Below are 24352 nucleotides of genomic sequence, written 5' to 3' on the forward strand. Positions count from 1 at the left end.
CGGTACCTAATTTGAGTTGTACACTGCAGTACCTTACTGAATTACTGGACAAGGGTTTGTCGTTTTCCTCTGTGAAGGTTCATGCTGCAGCCATTTCTGCTCACTATGATTGTGACCCTCCTTTATTTTCTCACCCTTTGTTTAAGCAATTTCTTAGAGGGGCAAAAAATATAAGACCCCCACGTAGAGCTCTTACTCCTTCCTGGGATCTCAATTTTGTGTTGGAGAAGCTTACTTTGCCTCCTTTTGAACCTGCAGCTACGTCTGAATTGAAGTTTTTGTCTTGGAAGACTGCCTTTTTGTTGGCCATTACTTCTGCCAGAAGGGTATCTGAATTGCAGGCTCTCATGGCAGTTGAACCCTTTCTAATATTCCATAAGGATAGAGTTTCTTTGCGTACTAACCCTACTTTCATGCCAAAAGTGATTTCTAATGTGGCCTTGAACCAGTCTATCCATTTGCCTACCTTTTATGCTGATCCCCAAAATAAAGGGGAAAAAATCTTGCATTCTTTGGATATACACAGGCAGTTACGTTATTATTTGAGCAGAACTAAAGAGTTCAGACAGACTCAACAGTTATTTGTTACTTTTGCTTTGGGTTCACAAGGGAAAGCTGTTTCAAAGCAGACTATTTCAAAGTGGATTGGTAATTGCATTGCTTTTTGTTATTCTCATCATGGGAAGAATGTTCCTGCTGGGATTAGACCTCATTCCACTAGGGCTACAGCCACTTCTACTGCTTTTTTGAGGGGTGTAGCTACTAAGGACATTTTGGAAGCAGCTACTTGGGAGTTCAGTTCATACTTTTACTAAGCATTATCATCTCCCTCTTTTCTCCAAGTCCAGGGCTGGGTTTGCCACTGCAGTCTTACAGGGCATGTTAGCAGCCCCTAATGCCTTTTAGTTTGCCAGCCTCCCTTTTCCTTTGCTTTGGGATTCTACCCACAGGTTATGACTGCAGCAATGTGAGACGAAGAACATAGTACAGTTTTGTACCTACCATAAATGTAGATGTTCGAGGATCCACATTGCTGCAGTCCTATTTTCCCTCCCTCCTTCCCCGCTTTGGTTTGGGGTTGTGGTTGTTGTTGTTATTATTACTTGGGGATAATTGTTATTTCTCTCCTTTATGGCTCTGGCCTTTTCTTTCTAAGGCCTTCTGACATCTGGGGCAAGAAAGACTGAGAATATGGCGTCAGTCATGCGCTTAAGTACTACTACGTACTGACGTCAGCTCCGGGCACCCATGACCGACGCCAGCCTAACCCTTTGGTATTCGGGCCGACCGAGGACAGCGGACTACCCACAGGTTATGACTGCAGCAATGTGGATCCTCAAACATCTACATTTATGGTAGGTACAAAACTGTACTTTACAAATTATATGTGGAAAAAGAGAAGAATGTGGTGACATGCCTACAACTTCAATAATCAAATGCACAGGAGGAAAATGATGTCTGTGGCCCAAGGCAACATTAGACAGCAGGCAGCATGGCAGGCATTAGCAGCAGGTTGGCCAGTGGGCATGTCTGTGCAGTAAAAATTAAGTGCACGATGGGCAGTTCCTTTATAATTAGTATGTGGACCACCAACCCCTTCACGGTGTCTAATGAACATTGCCTAAAATGCATACTTTATCATAAATGTGATTACAGTAGCAAGCAAGATTTCCTCCATGCTGTAGTTACGTAAGCATTTACTGTACACTGTCCTCATGCATTTGATTGTTAAAGCCATGGACATGGCTGTATGTGCTTCACTTTGCCCATAGGTAGTTCACAACAGCCATATTTCTCTGCAGCTTTGTGTCAGTTCAACCACGTGTCCTCAACCAAATGTACCACTGAGAAATGTCTTGCTGCCTAGGAGCCTGATACCCCCTCAAGAGATTCTTTCTTTGACACTAAATGTGCCAGTGTTTGCAATGGGAGAACGCTAACATTTTCAGTCCCTCAAAAAATACTATGAGCTGTTACAGATGGAGTTTCTAAAAACTTCTCACATCTGTTCTGTGCTGCCATCCTTTTAGGATCTGTGTGTGTGTCACTGCCTGCAGTTTCCCTGATAGTCAGCCTAATATGACTAAAAAAGTGCATTGATTGTATAAAGTTACTCACTCTTTCAAGTTTTTGTACACCTAGGTTTAGTAAATCCATCTGCTGATAAACATTTAATTAGTTCCAATCATTCGCTTTCTGACTAGGATGTAAAATGATTGATGAGTATGGGAAAAAAAGTGTATATTTTTGCAATTTTGATTTTCAGAATTTTGAGTTTATTCTAATTGTGAAAGTATGAGGACTGTTTTGTCTGCAGTTTCTTTATGTGAGGAAAACTGTGCTTTGAATGATTGTTTCTTCATTTCACAGGTCACACCTCATGTTTTTAAAGCATCTATTTTGTAGATACTTCTTCCAGGGCTCAGGACACTGGTACTGTGTTGAGAAGGTTTGCCTGGCTGTACTCTCAGAACCTCCCAGAGGATGTAAATTTTAAATTCTCGTTTGGATAAAGAGTTCCAAAAAGGACCCTCTGCTACCATGGTTATCAAAAATATGATGAGAGGGGTAAACTGATACAGGAATTTCTGATTTTTCAGCCTTCCTTTTACAAATTTTCTAAGGGATTCTCTACCCCTTCATCCCATTTTGGCAAGAAACAAAATAGTCTCAGCAAAATGCTGGTAAACAGACATTTAAAACCAATGGCAAGGGGGTTCCAAAAAGAAGGCAGGAACCTCCCCCAAAACAAAGCATAGTCAGACCAAGTGCCTTATCCCTCCCAGAATGTTGTTTTGGGGAGTAATCAAGCCAGTTCCTCTTCCCAGTTTAGGAAAGGTTTATACTCAAGAATATATTTGGTGCCAAAGGGAAAAAAATGCCTGGAGATGAGTTCTGGGTCTTTCTTTCCTTAACCACTTTGTGATAGTGCCCAAGTTCGAAATGCTGTCACTTCATAACCTATTACCACTTCTTCCTCATTTAAGCTTTCTAGCAACACTAAATTTAAAAGATGCTTATTTCATCCATATTCATCCAGTCTTCAGGCATTTCTTAAGGTTTTGTGTGTCTGGATCATATTGTCAGCTCTCTGCATTACCCTTTGGACTGTCCACTGCACCAAGAGTGTTCACAAAGTGTCTAACTCCAGTTGTAGCTCATTGCAGGCTACAGGTATCCACACTTTTCCATATTTAGACAATTAGCTTATCTTTGCAGAGTATTTTTCAAAGTGCCGGGCATCTTTCATTAGTGTGAGAATTACTCTTACAAAAGCTGGAATTCAGAGAGAACATTAATAAGTCTTATTTTACCCCATCACACATGATTATGTTCCTGGGGTGTCCACTGTGCACCTCATTTCAGAGTTTTTCTTCCACAGGAAGAATAGATCTATATCTAGATCTATTTCAAGGGTTTTCCACTCGGACATCTGTCTTTGCAAGGGAATGCCTCATGATATCCGTGACAAGACTGCATGTGAAAAAAATACAGTAGTACCTAAGTCCCCATGGTCCCAGCACCAACGCCCATTATCCTTTCAAATTCCAGTTCTGGGATTGGTTAGAAGAGTAATCACATGGCAGAGACATTAAACATCCCTAAATCCAGTTCTCCCCTGGTTTAAGGCACACAGTTCTCTGAATCACCTCCCTAGGACTAATATTTCTTCTGATATATGTCTAGAGGTGGAGCTTTTTGTTAATTAGTCATTTTGTTAGTGAGTAGGTTTTTTTTAATTAATTATTTATTTATTGCATTTGTTAACCGGGTGTTGTCCGACTGGGCTAGGAGCCCGTTTTCAGTGGAGACCCTGGGAGAAAAGCTCCACAAGTTTCAATATAATCATACTGTATAAAATAACTAATACATTACAGAAAATACAGAATAAAGTTAGGAACTTCTAACACTGAACATGTAACTCAATAGACTAAAAGCAGTATGAAAAACAATACAGACAAGACAGCTTAATTGCACTCTCCGAAGAAAACTTGCAAATAACGTTGTGAGGAATCTGTACAGAAGTATAGCTAAATATCAGTGAACAGAAATGTATGAATAAGTTATTACAGCATATGGGGAAAATAGAAAGTAATAAATAGAGGTGGATGAATAAATAATGAAATTAATTAATAAAGTTTGGATTAGTAGATTAGCCTTAATAAGCTGTTTTTATATATTTTAATTTGTAACTTTTTAGATGTTCTTCGAGTTTCACTGTTGCAGTCATTACATTTGGGTAATCTGCTGGCAGGTTGCCCTCAGTTGGCCTGAATTCCAAAGTCTTGGGTCCTGTGTCGGTTGCTGTCTTCTCTTCCATGACGTCAGGTCGTCAGGAGTATAAAACATGGAGCCGACGCTATTTTCTTGTCTTTCTTGCTGTGCGGTGCCCGAAGCAGAAGCATTTCCCAAGTGCCGGCAAGACACTGACTATGAATCCTCAGATCAGGTTTCTATTTCTTCTGATTCCTCTTCTGATCAGGAATTATCTTTACCTCCCTATGAGGATTCTAATGCTGAGGACTCTATTCCATCTGCATCTCCTCCTGAGGATTATTTATTTGGAGAAACCTTGCATGCTTTGAGGGAGCATTTTCACTGGGAGAGTCAAGACTTCTCAGAATCAAAAAAGAGGCTCAGGGATTTCCTCCTTCTCCCTCAGCACAAGCCTTTAGCCATTCCCCCTGTTTTAGATATTGTGGATGATGTGTTTTCAGAGTCAAGCCTGACCCCTGACTCCTTACCCTCCAGCTCCCAGTAAGCTTGACAGATATTACAGGGTCCCTGACTCTCATAAATTTCTATTTAGAAACCCTGCTGCTGATTCTGAAACTATTTCACAGGGTCCAAAGGGAGTTAAGGCCTCAACAGCTAAAAACCCTACCCCCTCTGACAGAGATTCAAGGGCACTGGACAGATGGGGCAAAAAGGTTTATACATCTGCAACCTTGGCAGTCAGGGCCTTAAACTGTCAATTTCATATGCTTAAGTGCCAACAACATGTTATGGGATTGCTGAAACAGAAAATGATGTTGATTTCAGAATGTGCGGAAAATAAGGAATTGCATGAATTATTGCATGCAGCTGAACAAGTTGGAACGTATACTTTGCAATGTGGTTTTGATTCTTTAGAGGCCTCCTGCAGGGTCGCAGTTACTGGATCTGTGATTAGGAGGCATGCCTGGTTAAAGGAACAAAATTTGCCTGATCATGTTGAAGCTAAATTGCTAGATGCACCTTTACAGCATGATTCTCTGTTTGGTATTAAGGCAGAAGAGGTTTTAAAGAAAATGGAAGACAAAGCTAAGTCTATGCAAACTGTTAAAGATTTCTTACAAGTGCAGCCACCTAGATTCAGTAGACATTGGCCTACAAAAAATTGGTCCTTTCCTGTGTCAGACAGAGCTCAAAGGGGCAAATTCAGATGCCCTAAGGGTTCCAGCTACCAGGCTCAAGACTCATACAGGTCAAAGCAATGGGGCGCATCCACCTCCAAATCTGGAGGAGATAAAGCGCAAACCTACAGAAAGCAATCCCAATGACTTCCCTCTGTCTACACCAAGCACTTATCTTTTGGCAGCACCCATAGGGGGAAAATTAGCACTTTTTGCTCAAAATTGGCAGTTAATAACCCAGGACAAATGGGTACTAAACATCGTATCACAAGGATACATATTCCATTTCCACACTCTGCCAATGACAAATGGTTGGCCAGATCTGCCAAAAAACCAATGGGCAGAGGCACAGAAACAGGTTACATCCGTCATGGTTATGAGGGCCATTCAGACAGTACCAGAACAGGAAAAAGGACAAGGTTTTTACTCGACTGTTCTTGGTACCCAGAAAGGACAAGGCCTGGCGGCCAGTACTGGATTTATTGATTTTGAACACATACCTGGACATTCCAAAATTCAGAATGCTCACTTTGCAACAGCTTCTGCCCATGCTGGGCAAGAATGCTTGCCTGGTGACTTTAGACCTAAAAGAGGCATACCTGCATGTCCCAATAAGACAGTCATGCAGAAGATACCTCAGATTCAAGACTGGCTTAATGCATTACCAATTCTCTGCACTGCCCTTTGGCTTATCTACTGTGCCCAGGGTCTTTACAAAGTGCCTGGCACCAGTAATTGCATTTTGCAGACAAAGAAGTATTCAAATATATCCTTACTTGAATGACTGTCTCATTCAAGCAGAGAACAAGGACACTCTTCTACGACACCTGGCATTTGTGAAAAGGCTTCTAACATGCCTAGGGTACACAAACGAAAAGAAATCACAGCTGGTACCCTCTGAAAAGATAACATTCCTGGGTGCAAGCTTGAATACAACTGCCCAGATGGCTTACCTCACACCAGACAAACAAAGGCAACTGACTACTTACTTCAAACTGATGGCAACAAAAACCCAGTCTTCTGCAAGATAAATTCTGCAGGCTCTGGGCTTCATGGCATCCTACTAATTCCATATGCAAGACTGCATATGAGGAAACTTCAATGGTACCTAAAATGTTTATGGAGTCAACATTCACACAGTCTGGAAACAATGATTCCTCTCATTCCCTGCCTACAACAGGAGTTTCTATGGTGGGCAAAGGCCTGTCACTAAAACATGGGACGACCCTTCACTCTACCCCCTGCCAGCCAAACCTTAACAACAGACGCATCAGATTATGCCTGGGGGGGCCCACATGGCAGGAAGATGCATTCAGGGCATATGGGCACCAAATCAAATGCATATACATATCAACCAGAAAGAGATGCTAGCTGTTCAAAATGCCCTAACAGCCTTCAAGGACTTACTTCATCCAGGACAGCTACTGATAAAGACGGACAACACCACAGTCATGTGGTATATAAACAAGCAAGGGGGCACACACTCGTACCCCCTTTGCAGATTGGCCATGGCACTGTAGGGCACAGCTCTGACCTACCAAATACATCTTCAAGCTCAATTCCTGCCAGGAAAACAAAACAATCTGGCAGACGATTTAAACAGAAACCTTATGGATCCTCACGAGTGGAAAGTAAATCCACAAGTCTTCAGCATGATAACAAAGAAATGGGGGACCCAGGCATAGATCTATTTGCCTCTCCTCAAAATTATCAATTGAAAAGATTCTGCACAAGGACTTATCACAGACAAGCATGGAAAGTGGACGCCCTATCCTTCAGTTGGAAAGAACTGTCATTCTATGCCTTTCCTCCTCTGCCTGTTCTACCCAAGGTCCTCCTAAAAGTCAGACAAGAGAAGCCAAAGATGATATTAATTACCCCAGACTGGCCCCGCCAATACTGGTACCCAGTCCTAAGGAACTGGTCTCAATACCCAGCTTGGACCTTACCTCAAAAACCACAACCATTGTCCCAGCAAAACAATCCGATCCTGCACTATCAACTACAGCCTCTGAACCTGGCAGCATGGCTAATCCTGTAATCATACAAACAACACCTCTCAGTAAAGCTGTGATGGATGTCATTTTGGAAGCCAGAAGGCCTAGTACTAAAAAGTCTTATGCTGACAAATGGAAGATATTCTGTGCTTGGAATCGAGCACAAGGGACTGATACAGCAGAACCACATATTCCTCCGATATTACAATACTTAACTGAGATGCTTGACAAAGGCCTATCTTTCTCATCAATCAAAATCCATGCCTGTGCCATTTTGGCTCATTACAATACAGAGCCACCAATCTTTTTTCATCCTTTACTAAAGCAGTATCTTAGAGGTGCCACAAATTTAAGGCCTCCTAGAAGATCACCATTACCTGCATGGGACCTCAGTTATGTGTTGGAAAAGCTCACACTGCCTCCATTTGAGCCAGCTGCTATCGCTGATATAAAGTTCTTGTCATGGAAGACCACTCTGCTACTAGCAATTACTTCAGCAAGAAGAGTTTCAGAGCTACAGGCCCTCATGGCTGTAGAGCCTTTTATCTTATTTTACCCAGACAGGGTGTCTCTGAGGACAAATCCTACTTTTATGCCTAAGGTTGTTTCCAGTGTGGCTCTTAACCAAACAATTCATCTGCCAACTTTTTATCCAAATCCGCAGAACAAAGGGGAGAGAATTCTGCATTCCTTGGACGTACACAGATGGCTAAGATTCTACTTGAGCAGGACTAAAGCTTTAAGAAAATCTGAACAATTACTAGTGTCATATGCTGCAGGATCAGAAGGAAAGGCTATTTCAAAGCAGACAATTTCAAAGTGGATAAGCCATTGCATCCGTTTCTGCTACTTACAACATGGCAAACCTGTGCCCAAGGGCATTAGGTCTCACTCCACCAGGGCTGCAGCTACTTCAGCAGCCTTTCTCAGAGGAGTACCAACCAAGGACATTTTAGAGGCTGCTGCTTGGAGTTCTGTTCACACCTTTACAAAGCATTACCATTTGCCTCTCTACTCTTTAAGTTCAGGGCAGGCTTTGCCACCGCAGTGCTGCGGGGCCTTATAGCTTCACCTAATGCTGTTTAGCTCCAGCCTCCCAACCATAGCTTTGAGATTCTACCCAAATGTAATGACTGCAACAGTGAAACACGAAGAACATAATACAGTTGTGTACACTTACCATAAATGTAGATGTTCGATTGTCTTCACTGTTGCAGTCCAGATTACCCTCCCACCATCCCCCTGTCATTCTACAGTCTGTTTCCTTCTTTAGCTTCTACAGCCTATGTGGTGTATTTGGTTACATCGGGGGCAAGAAAAAATAAAATGTCGTCTGCTCCATGTTTTATACTCCTGACGTCATGGAAAAGACAGCAACCAACGCAGGACCCAAGACTTTGGAATTCAGGCTGACTGAGCGAAACCTGCCAGCAGATTACCCAAATGTAATGACTTGCAACAGTGAATACACTTGAACATCTGCATTTATGGTAAGTGTACACAACTGTACTTTTCAGTTCTTAAGGTAGCACAGTCTCAGTTTACACTATGGTTTTAAGGGGAAAGGGGGATTTGGTTAAATGAATGAATTTAATGCTTTTATTGCTCTTAACAGAACCACCCTCTGTAACCACTCCCTTGTTCCAAATAACCCGATTTATATATAAATAATGAATGCCTGTAATGCTTTTCATTATACTGAAGTAGAATTGCTTGTTTGTGTGTTTCTATAAAGGATATCCCATTTTTAACTCAACTGTAGAGTACCTACTTTTATTATTTTGTAGTATGTATTTTAGAAAGTTTGATTTTTATTAGTAAACTATGTGCATAACGTATTTCAAGGAGTGAACTTCACACCCACCACACTGTGAAGTTTCTGCTTGGTTTGTATTTGACCCAGTATAGGTTGCATACTGGGTTTTCTGAGATTTCGGGGGATATAACAGATTTTTCTTTTTGTTGTTACTGTACAATAAAAAGTGCTGTCTGAAAGGCAAACAGCCAAGGTAGTCATAGTTTGAGAGATGCTGTTCATCCATCTTTTCTTTCTTCAGAGAATTACTATCAAAGCACCAAAACTAGTATCCTTCAACCAAGTGTAATCTCTCCATCTCTGTACCTGAATGGTCTGTCACCAGTTATTAATGCTTATTTTCTTCAGAAGGTTTACACATAATAGATGGCTGAGTTAACTCTTGCATCAGAAAATTTTCCTCTTATCAACTTAACATTCTGTGTAGTGAGGCATTTGCCTAGTTCTAAGTAGTGGTGAATAGGTCGTGCTTGCTTAATTTGATTTGCTTTTTTGAAGGTGTGACTGCGACTGATGCCATTTTTGGGACCATTCTGTCCATGCCACTTGCCTTGACTTTGCTAAGGCATTCTGTCTGATTTTACACGTAGTTATTCCTGATAAGCTTACCAACTTATATATTACTCAGTGAATTGCTAATTTTCTGTCTGATTGCAGACAGTGAGAATTGCTGGTACTTTATCATCTAATAGGTAAGTCACTACTAGAGCAAAGAGTCTGTGTTGAATATACACTTTGGCATCTAATTTTCTGTTGTAAAGACAGATGTCCAGCATTTGTGGCTCACTGCAGACTGGGTGTAATTATTGATTCTAGTGAAATTGCAACTAAAGCAAAAAGAAAAAAAAACAGGATATTCTTCATGTTTCACTGTTGCAGTCATAACCTGTGGGTTATCCCTGCTGTGGTAGCCCTCGGCCGTTTTTCTGCGTCAGCTGCTGTTGCCTGTAGACTAACGTCAGGTCCTCAGTGCTATAAAGCAAGGCAGCTGACGCCATTACACTAGTCTTTCTTGCTGTGGAGCCCGTAGCAGAAGCAGTTCGTAAGTGTGCCGGTCAGTCACTACCAGAGCTCGGATCACAGTTGAAAACGTTTAAAGCTAAGTACCCCTTTGGGGATCCTTTTTTCTTGCACTAACCAATGTCTGAAAAAGTTAACAATTGTCTTGCCTGTGGAAAGCAGATCTCACACTGAGACTTTCACATTCATACTGCGTCACTTGTTTAGGCCCAGACCACGACATCGCCCATTGCCGGATGTTCTTTGTGTTTCACTGTTGCAGTCATCACATTCGGGTTATCTGCTTGCAGTAGCCCGCAGTCAGCCTGATTATCATAGTCTTGGGTCCTGCGTCGGTTGCTGTCTCATCTTCCATGACATCATGTAGTCAGGGGTATAAAGCATGCAGCCGACTCCATTACATCCGTCTTTCTTGCCGTGCTGTGCCCGAAGCAGAAGCAGTTCGCAAGTGCCTGTCGGCCGACTCCTGAAATTTTCGTTTTCGAGTTTCAAAACTGAAGTCTTCAATTAAAGCTGTGTACCCCGTTGGGGAAACTTTTTCTTGCTCTAAACCGATGTCAGTAAAAGTCAATAATTGTATTTCTTGTGGAAAGCAAATACCTCATAAAGATTTTCATTCGTACTGTATTCCTTGCCTAGGACCTGACCACGACATACCTCGCTGTCTGTTTTGTGCCTTATTTAAACCACAAACTATTCGTCATCTGTACATTTTCGCTTCTAAATATTTTGCTGCTTGGTTCAATTATCCAGATATGTCTTCGGTAAGCCACCCGACTACCGACATTCCGAAAAAAAAAGCAAAGATAAAGACAGAGACAGGCCACCTAGGTCCAAAGCTGCTGACGACGCTTCTCCTAAGCTAGTCACCAGTTCACCAGTACTCAGTGAGGCACTTTCGCAGCCCCTGATACCCGCTACTACAGATTTGCAGGCCTCTACTGAGACCCATTCGGAGTCCGGTATGCCGTGATTCAACTGTGGAACCTGCGGATGTCTCTACCTTGGATGGCTCTGGAGCTGCTGTGCAGGTACTGGCTTCTGAGGGTGTATTCAGGGCTACAGGCTTGCATATTAAACCGACGCCTCCTTCTTTACTTAGGCCTAAATCTCGATCCATGCCTAAAAAAACGACGCCCAGGCCACATGCTCAGGCATCTATGCCTAAAAAACAAATGATAAGAATGGCTGAAGATCTAATAACTTATCAGGGGTAGCCAACCCCCTGTTTTAGGAGGCCTAGGACTGAATTTGATTATGAATCTTCTGATCAGGATTCTGTTGTTTCTGATTCTTCTGTTGATCTGGATTTGCCCTTATCTAGTTATGAAGATTCTGATGCAGAGGACTCAATTCCCTCTGCTTCACCTCCTGAGGATTTTTTTTTTGGGGAAACCTTACATACTCAAGGGAGCATTTCCACTGGGAAAGCCAGGATTCTTCTGATTCAAAAAAGAGACTTAGGGATTTCCTTCTCCTACGTCAGCATAGGCCTTTAGCTATTCCTCCTGTACTAGACATTGTTGATGATGCTTTTTCGGAATCTAGTTTGGCCCCTGATTCCCTGCCTCCTGCTCCCAGAAAACCTGACCGATACTACAGGGTCCCTGAGTCCCACAAGTTTCTTTTTAAAAATCCTATTGCAGATCCAGAGACTATTTCATAGGGGCCCAGGGGCATTAAAGCTTCTACTGCTAATAATCCTACCCCTTCTGATAGAGACTCCAGGGCGCTGGATAGATGGGGTAAGAAGGTTTACACTTCTGCAGCCTTGGCCATTAGGGCTTTAAACTGCCAGTATCATATGTTAAAGTATCAGCAACATGTTATTGGACTGCTTAAACAGAAAATGATGTTGATTCTTGACTGTGTGGAAAATAAAAGAATTACAGGATTTAATGCATTCTGCTGAACAAGTTGGAAAACATACTTTGATATGTGGTTTTGATTCATTAGAGGCCTCTTGCAGGGCTGCTGTTACTTGGTCTGTGCTCAGAAGGCATGCTTGGCTTAAGGAGCAATCTTTGCCTGATTATGTTAAAGCTAAATTGTTGGATGCTCCTTTAAATCAGGACTGCCTGTTTGGCAACAAGGCTGAGGAAGTTCTTAAAAAGATGGAAGATAAAGCTAAATCTATGCAAACTGTTAAAGATTTTTTTTACACGTTCAGCCACCTAGATTTAGTAGGCACTGGCCCTCTAAGAATTGGTCCTTTCCAGCCCCTTCCAGGTCTTCTCAAGCCAAACCCAGACACAGCAAAAACACAAGGTTTCAGTCGCAGGGGACACACTAACGGTGTGGGGGCCTCCACTTCCAAATCTGGGAATAATAAGACTCCCCCCTATGGTAAACTGTCTCAATGACTTCCTTTTAAAATTTCCAAGCACTTATCAACTGACTTCTCCTTTGGGGGGAAAGTTTGCTCTTCATGCAAAGAATTGGGAACTCATTACCCAGGACAAATTGGTTTTAAATATATTGTCCCAGGGATACAGATTCACTTCCACACGTTACCAACACCAAGCGGGTGACTGGACCTACCCCCAAATGAGTGGGCAGAGGCCCAAAAACAAGTACCTTCTCTCTTAAGCATGGGGGCTATTCAACTGGTACCAGAAGAGGAAAAGGGACAAGGTTTCTACTCAAGACTTTTCCTGGTACCCAGAAAAGACAATTCATGGCATCCTATCTTGGACCTGTCTACTCTAAACATCTTTTTGGAGATTCCAAAATTCAAGATGCTGACTCTTCACCAATTACTTCCTATGCTAGGCAAAGATGCCTGGTTGGCAACACTAGATTTAAAAGAAGCATTCCTGCACATCCCAATCAGGGAATCTTGCAGAAGATACCTATGCTTCAAAGCAGGCTACACGCACTATCAGTTCTCTGCACTGCCCTTTGGCTTATCTGCTGCGCCCAGGGTATTCACAAAGTGCCTAGCTCCAGTTACTGCAAAGAAATATTCAAATATACCCATACCTGGACAATTGTCTAACTCAGGCAGAATGCCAGGACATACTTTTGATTCATCTGGCCTTTGTACAAAGGGTTCTAACTTGTCTGGGGTACACCATAAACAAAAAGAAATCATACCTGGTACCCTGTCAACAAATTATATTCCCGGGAGCAAGCTTGAATACAACTTCCCAGATGGCTTACCATACGCCAGAGAAACAAATTCATTTGACAACCTACTTCAAACAAGTGGCCACAAAAAACATGCTATCCGCAAGACAAATACTGCAAGCCTTGGGGTTCATGGCCTCCTGCATTCTTCTAATTCCATATGCAAGACTGCATATGAGGAAACTACAGTGGTATCTAAAAAGCCTATGGTGTCAACATTCTCAAGACCTAGAAACAATCATTCCTATCATACCTTGCCTACGCCTAGAGTTCTTTTGGTGGGCAGAGGCCTGCCACCAGTACAAGGGACTACCTTTCACACCACCCCCTGCTGCCCAAACCCGAACAACAGACGTATCAGAATATGCATGGGGAGGCTCACCTGGCAGGGAAGTGCATTCAGGGCAAATGGAACCCAAGTCAAATGCACCTGCATATTAATCAAAAATAAATGTTAGCTGTACAGAATGCTCTGACAGCCTTCAAGGACCACATTCTTCCAGGACAACTAATGGTAAAGATGGGCAACACCACTGTTATGTGGTACATAAGCAAGCAGGGGGGTACACATTCTTACCCCCTCTGCAGACTAGCCATGGCATTGTGGAACACAGCCTTGAGCTACCAAGTGCACCTACAAGCTCAATTCCTGCCAGGAAAATTAAATACACTGGCAGATGGACCAAGCAGAAAACTCATGGACCCACACAAGTGGAAACTGGAACCAAGGATTTTTAACATGTTGGGGGAGCCCAGATATAGACCTGTTTGCCTCTCTCCAGAACTACCAATTGGACAAATTTTGCACAAGGACTCCCCACAAAAGCCTGGAAAGTGGATGCTCTGTCCTTCAGCTGGAAAAACCTATCAGTCTATGTCTTCCCCCCTCTGCTTCTGCTCTCCAAAGTACTACTAAAAATCAAACAGGACAAACCAAGGATGATTTTGATTGCTCCAGACTGGCTGCACCAACACTGGTACCCCCTCCTGCACAGTGTGTCATGGTTATCTCCATGGCACCTGCCTCAGACTCCTTCCCTGCTGTCTCAGCAGGAGAACCAGATTCTGCACCCTTAGCTTCTAACACTGAACCGTGCAGCCTGGCTAATTACTTAATCTCTCCTTTACCATCCCTCAGCAGACCTGTGATGGATATCGTTTTGGAGGCTAGAAGGTCTAGTACTAGAAAATCTTATGCTGACAAATGGAAAAGATTCTGTGCCTGGAACCAAGCACAAGGAATAAGCACAGCTATGCCCAATATTCCTCAGATTCTGCAATATTTGACTGAGATGCTTCACAAGGACCTATCTTTTTCTTCCATAAAAATCCATGCCTCTGCCATTTCAGCTCATTACAACCCAGAGCCCTCCCCTGTTTTTTCTTCCCCTGCTAAAGCAGTACCTCAGAGGGGCCAAAAATGTAAGACCTCCCAGGAGAGCACCATCTCCTGCATGGGACCTCAATTTTGTGTTGGAAAAACTCACTCTACCTCCTTTTGAGCCAGCTGCTACTGCAGACCTAAAATTTCTCTCTTGGAAGACAAGTTTTTTTTTTTTTTTTAGCAGTCACTTCAGCTAGAAGGATTTCAGAACTACAGGCCCTCATGGCAGTGGAGCCTTTTATTATCTTTTACCCGGACAGGGTGGCTCTCAGGACCACTCCATCCTTTACGCCTAAAGTGATATCTAGTGTGGCTCTTAATCAGACAATTCATCTGCCAACCTTCTTCCCAAATCCATCAAACAAGGGTGAGCGGATTTTGCATTCATTGGATGTGCACAGACAACTAAGATTCTACTTAAACGGGACAAAATCTCTAAGAAAATCTGAGCAATTACTGGTGGCATTTGCTGCAGGGACAGAGGGAAAGGCTATTTCAAAGCAGACTATTTCAAAATGGATAAGCCATTGTATTCGTTTCTGCTACATGCACCATGGTAAACCTGTCCCCAAGAGGATCAGATCACATTCCACTAGGGCTGCATCTACTTCTGCAGCCTTTCTCAGAGGGGTTCCTACCAGAGACATTCAAGAAGCTGCTACCTGGAGCTCAGTTCATACATTCACCAAAAATTACCATTTACCTCTCTCCTCTAAATCCAGAGCAGGCTTTGCCACTGCTGTCCTGCAGGGCCTTATAGCTGCTCCTAATAGTGTATAATTCTATCCTCCCAACCATATTCTACCCAAATGTAATGACTGCAACAGTGAAACACGAAGAACTTAGTTGTGTACACTTACCATAAATGTAGATGTTCGAGTGTATTCACTGTTGCAGTCCTGGTTACCCACCCCCCAGCCCCCTGTTTTTCTCTTACTATACCTCTTCTTTCTTTTACTATGCTTAAAAGCATTTTTGGTGTATTTGCTTTTATTTGGAGGTATATTTTTTGTGTTCTAAATTACATGCATATATATATGTATATATATATATATATATATATATATATACATGTGTGTGTGTGTATATATATATATATATATATATATATATATATATATATGTGTATATAAAATTTTTTTTTTTTTTTTTTTTGCACTCCCCATTTGGGGAGCACCTGATATCTGGGGCAAGAAAAACTGATGAAAATTGCGTCGGCTGCATGTTTTGTACCCCTGACGACCTGTCGTCGTGGAAGAAGGGACAGCAACCGACGCAGGACTTGTTAATCAGGCCAATTGAGGGCAACCTGCCAGCAGATTACCCAAATGTAATGACTGCAACAGTGAATACACTCGAACATCTACATTTATGGTAAGTGTACACAACTGTACTTTATCAGGTATTGGAGTGGTTTATTTTGTTGCAAAACAGTGTTTTGGTATAAATGTTAACAAATTCAATCTCTTCCACCATTGTTATCAGTGTGCTATTCGAGCTAATACTGCCCTACTTACTGAATGTCCTAATAATTTAAACTGCATACACTTTAAAGTACCTCACCATTATTAATTTTATTAAACAGATTATTATTAAACAAAGTCTGTGAATTTATCAAAGACATTATAATACATGGCTGGAAATATTTGGCAATCAAAAAAATTATATTTTGGCATCCAGAAAAAATATTGTCCAAAGCATAATCTATTTCCATAAATTATTGTTAACAAAGATCACTTTTTTCCCACTAGACGACTTCAGGTCTGTGTACAAGAATCCTTAAAATATATATATCTACAAAAAATCTTACTAAAACTAACTAATATGCATATTAAAAACAGTAAACCAAAATTAAAACAAGAATACAAGCTTGCGTGTAGATTTAATAAGCAAGTTAAACCAGGAAAAGTCCATCAACTTGGTGCTAGCCAGTGTGGGACAATAAAAAAGTGTCCTTCTAAAAGTAGTGAACACTCCTTTTAAAATAACACTAAAATCAATACTTAAATAAGGATAGTAGAAAAATAAAATAAAATTAGTCCTGTAAAGAATGTGGTAATTTTCTAAGTTCCATTACACTTTTAAGTGAACAGTAATAATTTAATCCAGGCTTTCTGAAAGAGTCCAGTTTTAATTGCCATACGAGTTCACGTTTTTCCAGTACATTCAGGATATCGCCTTCAAAATCACCTATGTCTATGTGATCTAGTATCTGGAACTTAAAATCTGTGTGTCTTCTCTGCAGAGAAAGATGTTTGGCTAGTGCATTGTTTTACAACCAGAATTGGTTTCTGTCTGATGACATAAAATCCTACACTTAAGCTTATTTATAGTCTTGCCCACATACAATGCATCACATCCATTGCACTGTGCCCTGTAAATTACTTTTGTTGTATTACAGTCACACCCTAAACTGCTGTAAAGCATGCATCTAGGAAAATGAAAAAGTGAAACTCTTTCAAGACTTAGTTTTTGAAGAAATCTTCATATGATGAGCAGGAATAGTTTATACTGCAGTACTAATTACTTCAGTAAGCAAACACATTTTTGGCCAGTGAACTTTTGCGGTTATTCATGCAACTGTAGAAAATTAAGGACTGTGCAATAAGTTACAGTTGTTTGTCGCTAATCTGTGAAGTGTCAGTTATCAGTTCTAGTGATTACTGTATAAGGCTGCCATATTTGGCAAATAAGACATTGCAGGCATTGGTATAAGAACTTGCTGTAAATACAGTTTTTAATATCCAATAAAAACTTGTAGTATAGTTGCTTTGTTTATCGTAAGACTGATGTGCACCATGAGTATCTTTTAACAGTTTATATTTAGCAGACAGTGATTTGGCAAAAAAAGCACTGTGTCTAGAGTTAGTCTAAGAAAACAGTGACTCGCAGCAGTGAGAATATACGTGATTGCAAATTTGAGCCATCTGATTACTTGAGCAAGACGGAAAGAAAAAATAGAATCAAGTCCTTATGTCAGCACCCATTATGGCATTTTGGAATATAAAAAAATATTAATAGTTGAATAGTAGAATAAAAATAGTGAAGGCAAAACAGTCTTTTTGAGGCATTGGTGCTATACATGAGATCATGTAAAGAAAAAAAATTGCTTCAGTTTCTGTGAAGTTTTTGTCATTTAATCATGTTTGTAAGGGTTGTGTTACTCAAGTTAAAATGCAAATCTGAGTCTGCATACTTTCATTAGTACAAGTCTTTGCAGATCCAGCTTTTGAAGATTTCTTACATTTACATTTCAAAACACATACATTCTCATTCTCCTAAGACTTAATTTGTCTGATTTAAAAATATTTACACATGTTGCTTTTAAGGCACACGTTTCAGTAGCCTGGAAAATACTTTTCTTGGGGACTGTAACTTTATCGTGAATGATTTCAGTGCTGCAGATGTTGTGTATGTCTGCTTTTGAGGTTGAACAGTTTATTTCAAAAACAACTCACCTGTTTTCTATTCTTCAGTCATCTAAACTTTGTCTATGCGCCATTCTGTTCAAGCTTGCCTATCTTGTTTTCCACAAGCAGTCTGAAGTGAAACACTACTATAAATCCTGAATATTCACAGTTTAACCAATACTGTGTGGATAGAATTAAGGACCGCAGAAATCTGAGCAACTTGTTTTGTTCATTCAAGGCATTAAGGGTTTCCTGCTACTAAACAGACTTTAAGTTGTTTTACTTGTGCTGCTGGTATTGTTGCAGCAGCCACGAAGGCCAAGGCCATCATTTCGTATTGCAGCTGCTTGTGTTCTGTACAGCAGAGTCGATTATACAAAACGTCAGTTCCGAACGCAGACTTTCAAAGTTTTCGGGTAGGAGAAATCATAGTCTGAGTATGTAAATGTTATACGTATTCACTTGTGCATGTTTTTTGAGCTTGTAGCCCATTCATGTGGGAAAAATAATCTTTATTGTCCACTGGAATTGCTGAATGGTTGAAAAGTGTATTCCTGCTTACAGAAAATAAAACGAGCTTTTAGAATTTTTTTATCCAATTCAGTTTATTCAAACTACCCTAGGTCCCATTAGTTCAGATAATTGACTCTCTACTGTATTTTAAAATGGCTTCTGTCTAGCCTATACAGGGATATAAACCTGTAGCCTGTAATTCTGTCAGCAGGTTGACAGTTTTGTGGAATAAAGTTGATCATGCCATGGGCAAGGCTAGGTTTGGTAGGGCAACCAACCCTGTGAGGGATGCTGCCTTAAGATACCCAACACCCTGGATTGGTCAATCATAGTCCCACTTCTTTAAAAATAGCTAGTAGTTAATATTTATTGGGCTTAACAGCATAACCACAGTGATCATAAGGCATACATAACACCAAGCTTTACAGTAGTGTAGTGCTGTCAGTGTAGCCAGAGTCAGCTTTTTATAAGTGGTTCCTTAAAAATAATAGAAAATCACTCATCCAGACACCTTTCCCGCTGAGCAAAACAGCATAACTTTTTGGGTTCAAAAATAGATCTGTAAACACTTTTTGTAGACACAGATCTCTTCAATCTTCGGCTACTAAATCCCCTTTATTTCTTGTTAGTCATCGTTATTTCCATTTGATACTCTTTTGGATACTTTTGTTCCATTTACTCTTCTTTGTTCTGCTGCACCATATAAATTTTTAGTTGCTGGGAAGACCCATTGCTGGTATCTGAGTATCACTTACCTGCTACCTACTTTATGATCTCCAGTACTAACTTCTGAAATTTTAACTTGGTCTTAAGCCCATGTGAAATGTTTCCAGATACGTGTCTGTGTATGTTGTCTGGCATGCGTACACAGGTGGCTAAAGAACTGTGGTGTGTGTGTGTGTGTGTGTGTGTGTGTGGGTGGGTGTCTTGAACTATCAAAGTGCAAAAAGACTGACTGTCAAAACATTGATATGAATAAGTCACATCTCAAAAGAATCCAAAAAAAAAAACAGACACAACTTTTTTTTTTTTTTTTTTTTGCAGAGGGGCAAGCCCCCAAAACCCCTACTCCCCTTATGTATACTCAGTCTGAGACTACACAACAGTGGGGGAAAAGTGCATTTCCACAGTCCTCAACCTCCCACAAAGTAATGCCAGGATAAGCAATTAAGTGATAATCACTTCTGCCAGCATTAAAGACTTGTGGAAATTTGATGTTACAAACATTCAAATATATGGAATTCTTCCATATATGTCTGTGCTGCAAAGTCACATGTATAAGCCAAATATATTATTGCCTCATTTCATGAAGGGGATTGAAGCAAGCAGGATATGTAGATAACAAGTGATTTAAAGCTGTTTAAAAAGGTTAAAGTTGTTGTGCCATGACTGCAAACACTCATGTTGTGAATGAACTTGGTATCTCCAGTGGATGTTGCTTTTGAGTTCCCCAGCCTCCATTTGCATGACTGAAAGTCATTGACCCTTCCTAACAGTGCTGTGCATTTCCTGGTACCACATTACCTAATTTTCTCTGGCAGCTTATGAAAATAGGCGCATGCGCATAATAAACATGAGCTGTTAGTAAAGCAAGCATTTACTACAGTGCAAAGGGCATTTTGTTTGAAGTATAAGGGCAGTATGGTGACTCAGGCAAGTAAATTGGTGATCATGGGTCCTTTTCCTACATGACCCAGACCAGGCCACAATTAGAAAGGTAAATGTAATGCCCATTTATGGACATGTTCAAGTAACCAGTCAGCCAGTATGTTTTTGAGAGGTAGGACGAAACTGGAGTATTCAGAGAAGACCTACACCGACTCAGAAAACATCCAGACTCAACACAGATAGTGACTCAAGATCAGGACTGAACCTTAGGCCTTAAAGCTGTGAGTCAGTGTCCCTGTTAAAATGACATCATGGCCTTCCTCAACATGAAAATCTGAAAGGTGTGTGTGTGTGGGGGGGGGGGGGGTGCTCCTAGTATATATATGGCCAAAACCTGATAGCTCAGTGTAGTGTACTCATTGCTTAGCTGCTGTGTGGAGGTGCACGGTTCAGTGCTTTCATACTGTCAATAAGAATGCTGATTTTTTGCCTTCCTGGTTCTAATTTTTCCATGCCTTACTTTAGCCCTTGGTCTTCACCAAAACATGCTTCTGCAGCAGGAAAATCCAGTCCCCTACTGGACTGGCTGAAGGAGTATTTACTGCCTGTATATTTTTTAAAATGAGGTACTTCCTCTTCTACCTTATTCTGCCCTCTTCTACCTTATTCTGTCTAAATTCTCTCTATTGTCTCTCTTGACTTCCTTAATTTGTATTCTGCCTTTTTCTTGTAAACTATTCAATCTGTAGTATGTTACATGTGTAACCTGAATATCCGATTAATGTGTTTCTGTAAATGTACCTTTCATACTTATATTGTGATTTGCTAGGACTGTTTTATGCCTTGTTGTAATTTGTATTGCTTTGTGAACTGGGAATGAGACTGAAAAGGATTCTGTACCAGTCCTCTGACCCAGTTAAACTTCAAATAAATAAATTTATGTGGTGCATATATCACTAAATAGTGGTTGCTGGCTTCATGATGGAGAATTGGGATCTATATTATAACATCGAAGTCTAAAAACTTTGAATGTTATAATGTCGAACCCAGTAGAGTGAACACTTGAAATAGCGAAGCTGCAGAACACTGAATACTTTCCTAGGGAAAGTATTCAGTGGGCTGTTTCTGCAGCTTCGCTATTTCCTTAACTGTGAAGCGAAGGTTATGGACCGGGTTAAGGTACATGTGCGAATGAAGGTGAGTGTGCAATTGGGAGTGGGTTAGGTGAGTTATGGTTAGGGCGCGGGTCAGGTAAATGTGCGATTGTGTGGATGTGAGCGTTAGGGTGGGGTAGGTGAGTTAGGGTTAGGGAGCGAGTAAGGTGAGTGTGCGATAGTTAGGGACCTTAGGTTGGGTTAAGGTAAGTGGGTAGCTAGTGGTGTATGTCTGGTTTAGTGTAGGGTTTTGTGAAGTGTATGTGTGTGGATTATTTATTTTGATGTGCTTGAGTTGTGTGTATGTTTGTCGGAGTAGCAAATTTTTTCCCTGGGAAAAAAATTTGCTATTCTGACTGTTCGGTTTTCTGGTGTTTCGATTGAATGGGTTCGATATTATAACATTCAATGTTTGTAGACTTCGATGACCTGGAGAATTGCCCCCCCCCCCCCTTTGTCTGTAGGGCTGGACAAAGATACAGTCACATTTACTAGAGCTCACTGATAGTTTAGTTCTTAAGATACAACTTCTCGAAGAGTTATTAAATAATGGTGAACTTACTTTCCCTTTTCACAGATTGCTTGCCTAGGTATAACGACAAATGAAAGAATGAATGCAAGACGATACAAGCACTTTAAAGTTACAACAACATCCATTGAGAGCCCATTTAAGTAAGTATATACAGGTTATTTTTATGTGTTTTTATAAAAGTTCAAGCTTTATAATAAGCTAGAGTGCACTTGTTAGGTGCATGCAGCATATAACATGAGCATGTCATGCAGGTTTTTGGACATAACAAGCCTGTTAGTGTTGTACGTTAGCCAGTAATGTTATTTATGGGTTGAATTGCAAGTCTTGCATACTCCTTAGTTGACATGAGTAGCACCCAGTCCTGATCTGGCCTTTCATATTAAGGGCAAGCCTAAATTATAATGTCTGACAGGTGCAGCATTGAACTGTATAGGGCAGATTGGAGTGAAATGCTGATGGCCATTTCAGCACCTCCTTGGTACAGTTCAGATCTTGAGAAGACTCCTCTTTTTTGTTCCTCAGCTATCGGTTGAGGGGGGTATCAAATGACCTGTCGACAGCTCTGTGTGTTTCCTTATGTCATACTAAAAATGAAAAGCATCTTGGTGGGAAATAATGAGAGGATAAAATAAGCTTATGTAGTGTGTTAGCATACTGTTTTTAAAAGTGGTGCAGTAAAACTTAAGAAGGATGACATTTGTTTTATACACAGAAGTAAGAAGTACAGAACTTGAGATTTAACTACATGTACACAAACCCTGCTTATTTTCTTTTAACTCAAAAAAGAAGTAATATAAAATTCTACTATGCTCAACTGAGAAATGATCAATCAAGAAAGAAATGTTAGATAAATGATCGAGAATGCAGCCTCCCGAAACCACACCCATACTGCTCAAAAACTTTGTTTTTGCTAGATGAGAGGCATTGCTCCCCATGTCCTGGTTACCTAATATGTACTAACTCTGCAGCTGAACAACAGTGGAGAAAGGAGAAAATCCCCCAAAAGTTGCACAGAAGTTGCATAAACAATGAAGCTACACCTTATAAATTACAAAAGGAACAAGTTTTGGGAACATTTCTTGGCATAGTCGCATCAAAAAAACTTTAATCAGGAAGGTTAATCTGATCAAATCTTTCCTCATTGCCTCATAAGGAAGCTGTAAAGTAAGTTATGGACTGTGCAGTACTTACTGCCTGTAGTAATATTCATCATAATACATAGCAGCAGCATTGTAGAGTTTGTACCATAGAAGTAAACCTCTTTACAATGTGTCTAAAAATAAATAAAATAAAAATGCGAGAGAGAGGGTTCCTGGACTTCTTGTCCGAAAGCTGTTGGCAGTTATTTTTTGTTTTGCTGCATTCCACAGGCAAATGTGAATGTCTTATTTTTTTGCCTTTCTATTCACTTCAGTTTTTTCTTTTCAATAAGGTAGTTGCTTTGTGTTAACGAAAGTTTTGCATAAGCTCTTTATCTGAATATGGGAGCCTTAACAAGAGCTCCTACTGAAATGAAAAAAATAGTATCTGCTTTTCTGAATTTAGTGAAAACCCATTTCTAGACTTAGGGGCTTCACTAATGTATCATCAGTGATAGGGGCCTTAGAAACTAAACTGTAAACTGTCGGATATCAGTGAAAGAACTGTCAGAGACTGAGACATGTTTTGAAAGGCTTGTAACAGAATGCTCTTTTTTTTCTTGCACTTGGAATTCTCCAGAGTCTCTCTCTCACTCACACATGCACAAATAGTTTGCATATTTTTGATTTTCAGGAGTTCGTGGAAGGCAGGCACATGGTCAGAATTATTTTGCCACTGGTCTAAGATGTGCTAAGCAGTTTTGCTATTGATTGTGCTCACCATGACTTTTTATAAATAACCTGGAATGGGCACTGAAATAATTTTATGGAGATCTAGTTTTGTGTTGTTCGAGTTTACCAGTAATACAGTGTTGTTTTAGACCTTGGTATTTTCTAAGTTTCTGCCCACCAATATACTATTTACTTTTAGCATGCTGCAATTTGGTACATCGTTTCCTGCCTCAGCGTGGGTGGTATCCACATGGGCTTAACTGCAAGGAGATACTTGCACTTTATTTTACACTGGTATTTCAGCTCAAAGCTGAATTTTTAAGAGACTTTTAACTTTGTCCGTTGGGACTTCTGGTGGAAAGAATTCATAATCCTTCCTTTGTTTTCTTGATATTGACATAGGGGATGGAGCAGAAGGTTACTGCATGTATGCTTTGTATCCCTTATGTATTTTCCTTTGTCCTTGAACTTTTGCATGTCATATTTACAAGTTCCTTGTTTCTTGATTTAAATCAAAAGTAGAGTTCAGGCTTGGTAGTAGTTAGGTACAGCTGGCAGTGATTTCATGCTGTTGTGTCTGGA

The 24352-nt window shown here is 40.6% G+C and overlaps 1 protein-coding gene across 1 annotated transcript in view; it reads left to right on the top strand.

Moving 5' to 3' along the window:
- Nucleotides 1-24352, top strand: part of ZDHHC17 (zinc finger DHHC-type palmitoyltransferase 17) — a 1884000-nt gene that overhangs the window by 1779467 nt on the left and 80181 nt on the right. Inside the window, exon 16 of the mRNA XM_044087981.1 lies at nucleotides 22005-22099. Within this exon, the coding sequence (XP_043943916.1) occupies nucleotides 22005-22099 (95 nt within the window). The remainder of the gene's footprint in view (nucleotides 1-22004; nucleotides 22100-24352) is intronic.

This window comes from Protopterus annectens, chromosome 11.part0 (assembly GCF_019279795.1).
Source record: "Protopterus annectens isolate FY-2018-M chromosome 11.part0, PAN1.0, whole genome shotgun sequence".
Lineage (NCBI taxonomy): Eukaryota > Metazoa > Chordata > Ceratodontiformes > Protopteridae > Protopterus > Protopterus annectens.